The sequence below is a fragment of the Carcharhinus amblyrhynchos genome, chromosome 19 (genome assembly GCF_965287045.1).
Source record: "Carcharhinus amblyrhynchos chromosome 19, sCarAmb.v2.hapA, whole genome shotgun sequence".
Taxonomy (NCBI): domain Eukaryota; kingdom Metazoa; phylum Chordata; class Chondrichthyes; order Carcharhiniformes; family Carcharhinidae; genus Carcharhinus; species Carcharhinus amblyrhynchos.
In genome coordinates this window covers 39,265,675-39,279,339 of record NC_137342.1, presented here as the reverse complement: position 1 = coordinate 39,279,339, position 13,665 = coordinate 39,265,675, and the positions used below count along the sequence as shown (strand labels likewise).

The 13,665-nt window shown below is 42.3% G+C and overlaps 1 protein-coding gene across 1 annotated transcript in view; it reads left to right on the top strand.

The window, feature by feature from the left end:
- exoc4 (exocyst complex component 4) overlaps window positions 1–13,665 on the top strand; it is a 544,546-nt gene that overhangs the window by 477,997 nt on the left and 52,884 nt on the right. The window contains exon 12 of the mRNA XM_080207649.1: window positions 1,958–2,113. Coding sequence (XP_080063775.1) covers window positions 1,958–2,113 — 156 coding nt within the window. The remainder of the gene's footprint in view (window positions 1–1,957; window positions 2,114–13,665) is intronic.

The following is a 13,665-nucleotide window of genomic DNA, read 5'->3' as shown; positions in this document are numbered from 1 at the left end:
TTAAAAGCTCTATAATCCAAGCAACAAATTCCCCAGAGTCTCGCGGAAACTTTTGGAGGAAATTGTTACTTGCAGTTCTAACTTGTGAAGTGCACAGGGTGAGGCAAAGGCTGCAGTTGAACCTGAAGGCTGCTGGACACACCCGGAATAGAGAGGAGACTATTGTTCGGAAAGCCTTAAGATGGAATGTTGGCAAGTGATGATGCCTCAGGAAGCACAATGGCATGGGCTGTAACGAAGACAGAAACCAATGACAGCAAAAGCAGCAAAAGATTAATGAGTAGAGAAGTGAGCTGCATGCACAAGGGAGTCAGGCACTGAATTTGTCTGCCATTTGATGAGTGAGGTTCATAGAGCCAGAGGCAGATACATTGGCAATTTAAGAAGTTGTGGCCATTTGTTGCTATTTAGGAATGCTTAATATGTGAGGGAAAATAGAGGGAGGTGTAACAGTGCCAACTTCTGTATGGAGGCATGCAATTACACCACAAGGTCTTTTAATATGAATGAAGGGTAAACTTAGCAAGCTAATGTCATTGTATTGAAATAAGAAAAGAAAACACTGCAAATATAAAACCAAGACATCAAGCTTTGGAAGAGCAATCATAGGTTGACATCTCAACCTATGATTGACATACGCAGGCTTTACTGCGTATTTTCAGTGTTTTTTTAGATTTTTTATTACATATATAATAGTGATAGCTTTTCTTCTAACTCTACTATTCGTTTTGGATCTGAAGCAACCTTCAAATGCTAATTCCTGCTAATTTATGCCCAATTCTCATTAGAGAGAAAGAACCTAACATTTTAACCAAGTATTACAGAGTACTGTAAAACCAAATTATTACTTTTCAGGTGTAGCTGCTATTGGGCATAAATCAGGTCCCATAAGCAACAAACATAATGAATGACCAGCTAATGTTTGTAAGAATCGGGGCTGGAGTGGTGCACAAACCACAACTTTTCTTTTGGCATTTGCTGGAATCACCAAGCCAGGAAATAGCTTCCACTGCGGATAAATGGAGCTCTCTGAGTCCTGTGCTAAATTGAATTTTGTCAGGGGGTAGCCTGCAGTGATGTGACTCACTGATTGGTGTGCACCAAGCTGCAGTTGGGGTTCTTGTAAGGCCCACTTGTGCCAATTTACTGCACAAAGGCTTTGGGCAGTGCAGAAACAGTTGAGGAGTGTCCAATGCAGCATGGTGGCACAATGGTTAGCACTGTTGCCTCACAGTACCAGGAACCCGGATTCAATACCCAGCTTGAGTCACTGTCTGTACAGAGTTTGTACATTCTCCCTGTGTCTTCATGGGTCTCCTCCGGGTGCTCCGGTTTCCTCCCACAGTCTGAAAGGCATGCTGGTTCGGTGCATTAGCTGTGCTAAATTCTTCCTCAGTGTACCCGAACAGGTGCTGGAGTGTGACAACTAGGAGGGGGAATTTTCACAATAACTCCACTGTAATGTTAATATAAGCCTACTTGTGACTAATAAAGAATAAATAAACTTTACAATGTTGGAGTGGCATGTTGAAGCTGGGTAGGAAGTGTGGGCTGTGCGATCTGTGATGAGAATTTGGTCTTTAATGGTGATGAACCAGTAAAGACCAAATTCTCATCACAGATGAGATGCCTGCTGCCACAGGACCTCTGCTGGTTTTCCACTTGAGCAGGCAGACAGGAATTTTGGATCAACATCTCATTTGAAAGATTGTTTGACTTCGAGCCCTAATTAAACAAAAAGCTTCCATATTACCATATAAGCATTTTGTTCTTAAAAAGTACTTGTGCTGTTTTATAAATCAATCTTTATTTAATCCTTATTTCTTTAACCCCAGGTAAAATGTTCATATTGAATTGTAGTCTTTCTTCATAAGTTGAGAAAATGTAGCTATCTCCCATTCAGATCAACCTGAAGTGCACTGCAGGAATCATTTGTATTTAATTCAATTCTTTTCAGGAGCATAGTTCAGTCAGAAGAGAAGCTCATCATCAGTGCATCATGGGCAAAGGATGAGGACATAAGCCGACTGCTAACATCCCTCCCCAGCTGGACCAACATGGCTCAGCCCAAACAACTGAGGCCTAAGCGAGAAGATGAGGAAGACTTCACAAGGTGAGAGTGAGACGTATGTTTGTATCCTAGATTACTGCAGCCTTCTTTACCTTGAGCCAGAGATCTGATCCTTGTCTGTTGCAATTAAATTGATGTTTAAAAAATGTCAGGAAAGGGATTTACTGTCTCAGAAAGAAAAATTATACTCTGAAAGAAAACATTACAATGTCCAAAAATGCAATGTTGGCGAAAACTGTGCTTGGAACTAAATTCCCAGCATACGTTTTGCCATTCGAAATGTTATTTCTTGCACACCACATCAGTTTGAGATAAAGATTCATTAGTACATTGCACTTTTGAAGCTTTCAAAAGTGCGTTAACCAGGGTCCAGGGTAAGCTTATTCCTCTTCGAGTGAAGGACAAGGCTAGTAGAAGTAGGGAACCCTGGATGACTCGGGATATTGAGGCCCTGGTCAAGAAGAAGAAGGGGGCACATGACATGCATAGGCAGCTGGGATCAGGTGAATCCCTTGAGGAGTATTGGGGGTGGAGGAGTAGAGTTAAGAGAGAAATCAGGAGGGCAAAATGGGGACGCAAGATTGTATTGACAGATAAGGCAAAGGAAAATTCAGAGAACTTCTACAGAGACATGAAGAGCAAAAGAGTAAGAAGGGAGAGAGTAGGGAGTAGTTAAGGATCAAAAAAGGTCATCTGTGTGTGGATCCACAAGAGATGGGTGAGATCGTAAATGAATATTTCTCATTAGTGTTTAATGTTGAGAAAAGCATGGATGTTAGGGAACTTGGGGAAATAAATAGTGATGTCTTGAGGAGTGTACATATTACAGAGAAAGAGGTGCTAGAAGTCTTAAAACGCATCAAGGTAGATAAATCCCCAGGACCTGATGAAGTGTATCCCAGGACATTGTGGGAGGCTAGGGGGGAAATTGCAAGTCCCCTAGCAGAGATATTTGTATCATCGATATTCATAGGTGAGGTGCCTGAGGATTGGAGGGTGGCAAATGTTGTACCTTTGTTTAAAAAGGGCTGCAGGGAAAAGCCTGAGAACTACAGGCCAATGAGCCTCATATTTGTGGTGGATAAGTTGTTAGAAGGTATTTTGAGAGACAGGATCTACTGGCATTTAGAGACACAAGGACTGATTAGGGATAGTCAGCCTAGTTTTGTGAGTGAAAAATCATTTGTTTTTTTGATTGAGTTTTTTGAAGGGGTAACCAAGAAGGTAGATGAAGGCAGTGCAATTGATGTTGTCTATGTGGACTTTAGCAAGGCCTTTGACAGGGTACTGCATGGTAGGTTGGTGCATAAGGTTAAATCTCACAGGATCCAAGGTGAGTTGGCTAAATGCATACAAAATTGATTTGACAGAAGCCAGAGGGTGGTTGAAGAGGGTTGTTTTCAAACTGGAGGCCTGTGACCAGTGGTGTGCCTCAGAGATCAGTACTGGGTCCACTGTTATTTGTCATTTATATTAATGATTTGGATGAGAATATAGGAGACATGGTTTGCAGATGACATCAAGATTGGTGGCATAGTGGACAGTGAAGAAAGTTATCTCGGATTGCAACAGGATCTTGATCAATTGGGCCAGTGGGCTGACAAATGGTGGATGGGGTTTAATTTAGACAAATGCGAGTTGATGCATTTTGGTAGATTGTACAAGGACAGGACTTGGTCAATTAATGGTAGGGCGTTGGGAGAGTTACAGAACAAAGAGGTCTAGGGGTTCGTGGCTCCTTGAAGGTGGAGTCTCAGGTGGACAGAGTGGTGAAGAAGGCATTTAGCATGCTTGGTTTCATAGGTCAGAACATTGAATACAGGAGTTGGGACGTCTTGTTGAAGTTGTACAAGACATTGGTAAGGCCACACTTAGAAATCCACAGAAATCCTACAGTGCAGAAAGAAGCCATTTGGCCTGTCGCGTCTGCACCCAGACCCTACCCCCATATCCCTACATATTTACCCACTAATCCCTCTAACCTATGCATCTCATGACCTAAAGGGCAATTTTTAGTGTGGCCAATCAACCTAACCACACATCTTTGGACTGTGGGAGGAAATCGGAGCATCCGGAGGAAACCCACGCAGACACAAGGAGAATGTGCAAACTGCACACAGACAGTGACCCAAGGCAGGAATCGAACCTAGGTCGCTGGAGCTATGAAGCAGCAGTGCTAACCACTGTGCTACCGTGCCACCCAGTTGGAATACTACATTCCGTTCTCGTCACCCTATTATAGAAAAGATATTATTAAACTAGAAAGCATGTAAAAGAGATTTACTAGGATGCTACCGTGACTTTGAGTTTGAGTTGTAAGGAGAGGCTGGATAGACTGAGACTTTTTTCTCTGGAACGTAGAAGGCTTGAGGGGTGATATTATAGAGGTCTATAAAATAACGAGGAGCATAGATCAGCTAGATAGTCAATATATTTTTCCCAAAAATAGGGGAGTCTAAAACTAGAAGGCATAGGTTTAAGGTGAGAGGGGAGAGATGCATAAGTGTCCAGAGGTAGCAGTAGAGGCAGGTACAATTTTGTCTTTTAAAAAGCAGTAAACAGTTTCATGGGTAAGATGGGCATAGAGGTGTATGAGCCAAATGTGGGCAATTGGGACTAGCTTCAGGGCTTAACAAAAAAAGAGCGGCATGGACAAATTGAGCCAAAGGGCCTGTTTCCATGCTGTAAACCCCTATGGTTCTAGGAAATTTGCACAATTTCTGTCTTCGTATCTGAGACAAAATCTTACTCACATGGCAAGATAAGAAGGAGGTCAGTATTTTTACAATGAGAACACATTAATGGAAACAAGCCACGGCAGTCAAAATCATTGTACAAGAAGAGTCAAAATGTCAAATATCCTGCCACTACTCCCTCAATGGATTTCAGCATTTTTCTCTGCTTTCTGCCTTCCCCACCCCACCTTTTCAAATAGAGGTGTTACATTTGTGGTTTTCTGATCCATTTGGATCTTTCCAGGACCTAGGAAATTTTGGAAGATCACAACCAATGCACCACTATTTCTGCAGCCACTTTTTTTAAACTCCCCCACATGAGAAACATTGCCCAAGAATGGATGAACATAGAACATTACAGTGCAGTACAGGCCCTTCAGTCCTCGATGTTGCGCCGACCAGTGGAACCAATCTAATGTCCCTCTAACCTAAACTATTCTAATGCTATCCATATGCCTATCCACAGACCATTTGAACGCCCTTAAAGTTGGCGAGTTCACAACTGCTGCAGGCAGGGCATTCCATGACCTTACTACCCTCTGAGTAAAGAACCTACCTCTGACATCCGTCCTATAATTACCACCCCTTAATTTGAAGCTATGTCCCCTTGTGTTAGCCATCTCCATCCGAGGTAGAAGGCTCTCACTGTCCACCCTATCCAATCCATTGATCATCTTGTATGCCTCAATCAGATCACCTCGTAACCACCTTCTCTCCAATGAAAATAACCTCAAGTCCCTCAGCCTTTCCTCATAAGACCTTCCCACCATACCAGGCAACATCCTGGTAAACCTCCTCTGCACCCTTTCCAATGCCTCCACATCTTTCTTATAATGCGGCGACCAGAACTGTACACAATACTCCAAGTGCGGCCGCACCAGAGTTTTGTACGGTTGTAACATAACCTCACAGCTCCAAAATTCAATCCCTCTACCAATAAAAGCCAACACACCGTACGCCTTCTTAACAACCTTATCAACCTGGGTGCCAACTTTCAGGGAGCTATGCACATGTACCCCGAGGTCCCTCTGCTCGTCCACACTACTAAGAGTCCTTCCATTAGCCCTATATTCTGTACTCCTTTATTCTTACCAAAGTGAATCACCTCACACTTTTCCGTATTAAACTCCATTTGCCACCTCTCGACCCAGCTCTGCAGCCTATCTATGTCCCTCTGCAAACTGTAACATCCATCCTCACTGTCTACAACTCCTCCGACCTTGGTGTCGTCAGCAAATTTACTAATCCATCCTCCTACACCCTCATCTAGGTCATTTATAAAAATGACAAACAGCAGTGGCCCCAAAACAGATCCTTGAGGTACACCACTTGGAACTGCACTCCAGGTTGAATATTTCCCATCAACTACCGCCCTCTGTCTTCTAACAGCTAGCCAATTCCTGACCCAAACTGCTAAATCACCCTCACTCCCATGCATCTGCATTTTCTGCAATAGCCTACCATGGGGAACCTTATTAAACGCTTTGCTAAAATCCATATACACCATGTCAACTGCCTTACCCTTATCCACCTCTTTGGTCACCTTTTCAAAAAACTCGATAAGGTTTGTGAGGCATGACCTACCCTTCACAAAACCGTCTTGACTATCTCTAATCAATTTATTTCCCTCTAGATGATTATAAATTCTATCCCTTATAATTCTTTCCAAAACTTTGCCCACAACAGAAGTAAGGCTCACTGGTCTATAATTCCCAGGATGGCCTCTACTCCCCTTCTTGAACAAGGGGACAACATTTGCTATCCTCCAGTCTTCCAGCACTATACCTGAAGCCAATGACAACATGAAGATCAAAGCCAAAGGCTCTGCAATCTCCTCCCTAGCCTCCCAGAGAATCCTAGGGTAAATCCCATCCAGCCCAGGGGACTTATCTATTTTCACACTCGCAAGAATTGCCAACACCACCTCCTTATGTACCTCAATCTCATCTAGTCTACTACCTGGTATCGCAGTATTCTCCTTGACTACACTGACTTTCTCCTGCGTGAATACTGTCGAAAAATACTCATTCAGTGCCTCTCCTATCTCTTCAGGTTCCATGCACAACTTTCCACTGCTGTCTCTGACTGGCCCTAATCTTGCTCTAACCAATCTTTTATTCTTAACATACCTATAGAAAGCTTTAGGATTTTCCTTGATCCTATCTGCCAAAGTCATCTCATGTCCTCTTCTTAACTCTCTCTTTAACTCCTTCCTGGCTATTTCATAACTCTCCAGTGCCCTAACTGAGCCTTCACGTCTCATCTTTACATAAGCCTCCTTCTTCCTCTTCACCAGAGATACAACTTCCTTAGTATACCACGGTTCCCTCACTCTACCACTTCCTCCCTGACTGACAGGTCCATATTTATCAAGGACTCGCAGTAGCTGCTCCTTGAATAAGCTTCACATTTCAGATGTTCCCAGCCCCTGCAATTTCCTACTCCACCCTATGTATCCTAAATCTTGCCTAATAGCCTCATAATTACCTTTCCCCCAGCTATAACTTCTGCCCTTCGGTATATGCCTATCCCTTTCCATCACTAAGGTAAACGTGACCGAATTGTGGTCACTGTCACCAAAGTGCACAGACTGTTGTGCTATTTAAAACAGCCTCCACTGTAATTGGCTTGCTTAGGGCCTCTACACTAATGGCAAAATGTTAATTCAGATTCCAAGCTCACCAGCTTGACTGACATTCGGTTTAGTCAGCAAGTGAGACCTTCCAATTAGCAGTGGTAGGTACCTTTTGGTCCTGGATGCTAAATCAGAAGTATCAACTGAATTTAAATCATCACTGATCACTGAGAATTTGTAACGGATAGCAGCAGTCTGGCAAATCTGAAGTCCAAAGTGGCTGGGTTTTAATAGTGTTCAAAAGGAAGAAATTATCAATGCAATTTCTTTTATAAACCGAGATTGCTTTGGCAAGTAAATTCTTGTCCACTGAAATGTTGTTTAGAGGAGCACTGTTCTTCAGTCATGGTTCCATTGCATTTCACTCCATTTTTGCATGAAGCTGTTTATTGAATGTTAATCCTCTACTTATAAAGAAATTTAAGATATAGTTTAGTATCATCAGTGTCTTAATAAAACATTTAGGGTCAGTATGAATGGAAACCAAGTTCGGCCGAGCTCCCTAATCGGCTTGGGGTAAACACATTGTATAATTAGCCAGGTGTACTTACCTGTGAAAGTTCCATCTCACAAAAACATGGCAAGCAACTATTACAACCCCACATCAAAAAATGGAAATGTAATCATTTAAAAACTGCAGTTGAAAGCTTAAACAAATAAGCTGAAGTAGCTGTGTAAGAAAAAGTAAGGTCTAATTAAAATTTATAATCAGATGACATTAGAGCCTGGCTCAAACTACTGGGCCCTTGAAAAAGCTTGCGCTCAATTTATGCACAAGCCCAGCCAGGGCTTAGACTGATAGTATTCTAGAGGAACATGGGGCCGGTAGATTTTCCTCTTTTTGCTGTTGGTTTAAAGGATTATCTTGGCAGGAGGAACCATATGCCCATACATGCTGAGTTTTCATCCATTGAAATTATTTCATTCATTGGATAATCGGGTAGGCTCTCTTACGAATGTGTAGTCCACCCTATCTGATCTTCCTGTCTGCGCTGATCTGGGGGGATCCTTTTCACCAACTTCAATAATAGTCCCATATTTTCCCTTTCGCAGGCTTCACCACAGATTATCCACTTGTACAATGTAAAAATTGCTGCTAGTATATAGTATCTGTGTATCCCCACATATCCTACATCATCACTACATAATTTGGGGAGCTTGGCTACCGATGTGATATCACTGTTTTGTTTAATATCACCAGCAGGAATTAAGTTGCCATCCACAATGATCTTCTAACAAGAGAGTATCCCTGCTAAAAAATATCTATCTATGTCATCAAAGTACACATGAAAGATTAACATATCTCCTGTCCTCCCTATTGCAAACCTTGACAAAGCAATGACAATTATAGATGGTCCTTAAACATGTTGTATTTTACAAGGTTAAAAGGGCAGGATGAGTTTTGGTCGCATAACACATACTCGAATGACACCAGTGACTTCCATTTCTCCTTCCCTGGCTTGGCCCATCCTTCCATTTATCAATCTGTCAGAATCCTGAAATAGAAATATCTTTTAACTGTCGAGAAAGACACAGGGTAAGAGTGATTAATTGTACTTGCTGACACATTGCAGCTTCCATTTTACTGAGCGGATGGGATAGTTGGCAAGGAGGTGGTCAACTAAAGGTTAAATGGCCTAGGGTGGTTCTGGTCGAGTGTTGCAGTACATCAACTCCCCATTGTTATGAAGTTGTCAGCATTTTTCCTTTAATATGATTGAAAGCTGCGGGGTAGCTAGTAATATGCTAATTGATGAGCAGCACTCTGCTTGCTGTCCTCACCAGTTATTTCTCTTGGCTTTTAGGTCTCTAAGCAACTGATATGTTCCCCATTTCAAAAAGGTTACTCTTCGTAATAATAAGCATCTTGCAGTAGAACAACAGATGACAGTGTTCATTAGTTTGAGACTCAAGAGCAGCCCTGTAAATATGTCTCAACAAATCTTTAAAGCTGCATCATGTACAGGAAGAGAAAGGCAACAATTTTTCAAACCAGTGACCTTTTAAAAGAGAATCGAGACATTTTCTGATTTCTTCCTGCTATTAATTTTTTTTTAGGTGTAACGTTGCCAGTAATTTACCCTCTCATTCATTGGAATTGCAAATTGCGATTTTTGCCTGAGGTATTTTGTTTTGTAGGGAACGGAAGGAAGAGGATCAGGGTCTGGTGGAAACAACTACAAAACACATTTGGATTTCTGTGCCATAAGATCCACAACTGATTGATTTAGGGCAGTAGAAAGAGCACCAATGATACTTGTGCATATTTGCTCACTCCAAAATCTGGGTGAAACACTATACTAGTTGGAAATCTGAACTAAAGCTGTAAACGCTGAAAGTATATAGCACATCAGTGAGCCCCTGAAATGGGCCAAGTTAACATTTAATTTGGATCCGTCATCAGAATTTTTCTTGGAATGTCAATTGCAATTGGATGGAGGAGATTATTGCTTTGAAAAAATAACTGTCCTTAGTTTCAGCACCAGAATCGATCTGCAATTTCTTCCTCATCTCCTTCCTTTGCCCTCTCTAAACTTATCTTTGCTGAGCGACCCACCTTCTGCTCCCTTGAACCTCTTCCTCACACATTCCTTGATCAATCCTTAATCAGTTATGACCCCTACGTTAGTTGGTACATATCATTAAAACACTTGACCAGAACCTTAGGCTATTTAACCTTTAGTTCAGATTTGCCTGCATCTCACCCATCTCTCCACGCCTCAGTATAAACACCATTTACTTTCCTATTCAAAATTTATAGCATCAACTCCTACTAAAATAAACACACAAACAATTTATCATTTATTGGCCATCTCTAACCTACCCTTTCTCCATTACATCCTCAAGCATGTTATTATTTCCCAGAACCATGCCCATCTTTCCTAAAATTCCTCATTGAGATCCTTCCAGTCCAGCTTCTAGCCACATCACAGTTCTGAGACTGACATCGCTGACCAAAATCATATGGGATAAGTGTGACTGTCATGTGAATCAAAGTGATGAGGCAGCTGGGTAAGATTAGGAAATATTAGTCTTGTGCAATAGAAACGTTGAAAATAGGAGCAGGAGTAGGCTGTGCGGCTCCTTGAGTGTGCTCTGCCATCATACTCCCACTCTCTCTCCCTATCCCTTGAATGTCTAGAAATCTACCTGGTTCCTTCTTAAATATATTCAGTAACTTGACCTCCATAGCTTTCAGTGATAGAGAATTCCACAAGCTCACCACTCTCTGAATGAAGAGGTTTCTCATCTCAAGAACCTATCTTGTATCCTGAAAGTGCGATCTCTTGTTCTAGATTTCCCCCCTTCCCACCCCCAACCAAGGGAGAATATCATCTTGCATCCAGTCTGTCCAGCCATATCAGAATTTTATACATTTCAACAAGATCTCTTCTCATTCTTTTAAATTTCAGTGAATGTAGGACTTGCCAACCCAATCTCTCCTCTTAGAATAATCCTGCCAACCCAGGATCAGTTTGGTGAACCTTGGCTGCTCTTCCTCTGTAGAAATATATCCTTTTCAGATAAGGGGACAGAATGCACACAGGACCCAGTCAGGTTCCAATCCCCTGCCACTCTAGTTTAAGCCCTCCCTTTAATATCCCTGTGAGGATATTGGTCCCGGTTGAGCTGGGATGAACCCATCCAGCTTACAGGTCCCAGCTCCCCCAGAATCAACCCCATTGCCTCAGAAATCAGAACAAATTCCTCCTTCCATCACAATTTCTCTGGCCATGCATTCATCTTGTCTATTCTCCTATTCCTGATCGCACTAGCACATGGCACTGAGAGTAATCCTGAGACTGCCACCTTTGAAGGCCTGCATTTTAATTTATTACCTAACACCCTATATTCTTATTACAGGGCCCCATCCCTCTTTTTACCTATACCATTGGTACCAATATGGGCCATGATTTCTGACTGTTCACTCTCCCCCTTCAGAATATCCTGCAATTTGACTGAAGTAGAGCCAGAGAGGCAAGAGAAATGACGTTATTTAAATAAGAAATGTAGCTTGTCTCTGTCTCTTATTTGGTAAATGTATCCTAAAAAAAACTCTCAGCCCTTCAGAGGTTTGTTATCACATTGATTCTGACAGAGGATTCCTTACAGTACACAGATGTTCTTTATTTTTAACCCTTTAAACATGTATAGTTTGACCCTAAGTGGTTATTACCCTGGAGGAAAAAATAAAGACAAGGGAAGTGCCTGCATAGATTATCTTCAGTGACACTGACACTGAAACAGATTCATATTCGTGAGTTTCTTACTGCTGATTGAAACTAATTTTCTCAGTGGTAAATGCTGGAGAAAGTGAATGAATCTGAACATCCTTGCCCACAGTGATGAGAAAATGACCACACAAAGGTTGAGTCAAATATCATAGAGTTATTACAATGGCGAAGGAGATCATTTAATACATCAAGTCCATGCCGACTTTCTGTGGAGCAAACCCAGTCAATCCCATTCCCACACTCTGCCCCCATGATCCTGCAAATTTATTTCTCCTTGCACCCATCCAATTTCCTTTTGAAATCCATGATTGTCACCCTTTGTAAGCAGTGAATTCCAATGTAAATGCATTAAGGGTAAACTTAGATAAGTGCATGTTGGAGAATGGAATATAAGGTAATGTACTCAAGATGGATTGAAATACAGTAGGAAGAGGCATGTGTGCAACATAGACACCGGTCAGGGCGAGACACCTGTTTCTATGCTGCAAACTCTGATGTAATCTCTCCCTCTGTAAAGAGTTTTGAGGTTCTTTGGTTGAGTGACAATGACTTGTGCACTAACTGTGCTTCAGCTTCAGAAAATAAGCTTTCGTCAGATGGCGAGGACAACTCTATCTTCCAACAAATCCCCTCATTGTCTGCTTTCGTTCCAGCATCTGGGATGTTGAATCCTGGCTTTCATTGTGTTTGTAGGATGGAAGACTTCTCCCATTACTCAGTTGGCAGTGCAGGCCATTTGCTGTTCTGGTATGCATGTACATATGACCGGGAGACATTCTATGTAAACTAGGGATGGCACAGTGGTTAGCATTGCTGCCTCAGTACCAGAGATCTGGGTTCAATTCCTGGCTGGGTCACACTCTGTGTGGAGTCTGCACATTGTCCCTGTGTCTGTGTGGGTTTCCTCCCACACTCCAAAGGTGTGTGCGGATCAGGTTGATTTGTCATGCTAAATTGCCATTTAGTGCCGGGGGATTAACAGGGTAAATACATGGGACTATGGGGATAGGAGCTTGGGGAGATTATATAGTTAGTGCAGATTTGATGAGCCGAAAGGCCTCCTTCTGTACTCTAGGGATTTTATATAACACTAGAAAATGTTGTCCTGGCACCTTGCAAATTGTGTGCGCAGCATGCGTCTGCTCAAGTCAGAGTTGGCCTCACCAGCAATCCTGAGGACAGTCGATTTGAGTAAATCCTTCTTGTCTCTGAGGTATATCGGTCCAGGGAGTGTAATTAACAGTGTGACCAAATAAACTCTGTGACAGCCTTTATAAAAGCTTAAAACGGACTTAAAGCAGTTTGCTGAGGGTTGAAGTAACAAATTGTGACAAATGGCTGAGCAACATTGCACCTGACTCCATTTGACAGGTGATACAGTGAATGTGCTGTTACTCTGTCAGCTGGGTGTGAGGACAATTGCTTTATTTAATGCTTTAGGGCATCCCTTCCCAGATGACAGGAAGGCACCATGGTTGGAGGGAGGTGGTGTAGCTTGTATCATTGCTGCCAGCACTACCTGAGAGCGTGTGCAGGAGCAGACTGCGTACTTGAAAGGAATTTGACAGTGGAAGATTACTCATCAATATCATGCACTTAGTAGTTGGCCCCAGACTGCATTCTGCAAATGTTGCCTGCCATGTATACCTCATATTTACCACTTAATAATGATGACGTGAGGAAAAATGTTCTACACTTATGTGCTTATGATCTGGAATGCATTGCTTGGGAGTACGGTAAAGGAAACAAAGTCTTCAAAAGAGAATTGGATAATTTTCTGAAGAGGAAGTTTCCAGGGCTACGGGGAAAAGATAGGAGAGTGGGACTAGGTGAGTTGCTCTTGGAGAGAGCTGGGGTGATGGGGCCATCTTTAGTGCTGTGTCACCATTCTATGATGTTGCAGCACTGTTCCATGTTCAGTCTTTAGAATCCTGAAGGAGGATATTTGGCCCATCATGCCTATGCTAGCTCTTCGGTAGAGTTATCCAA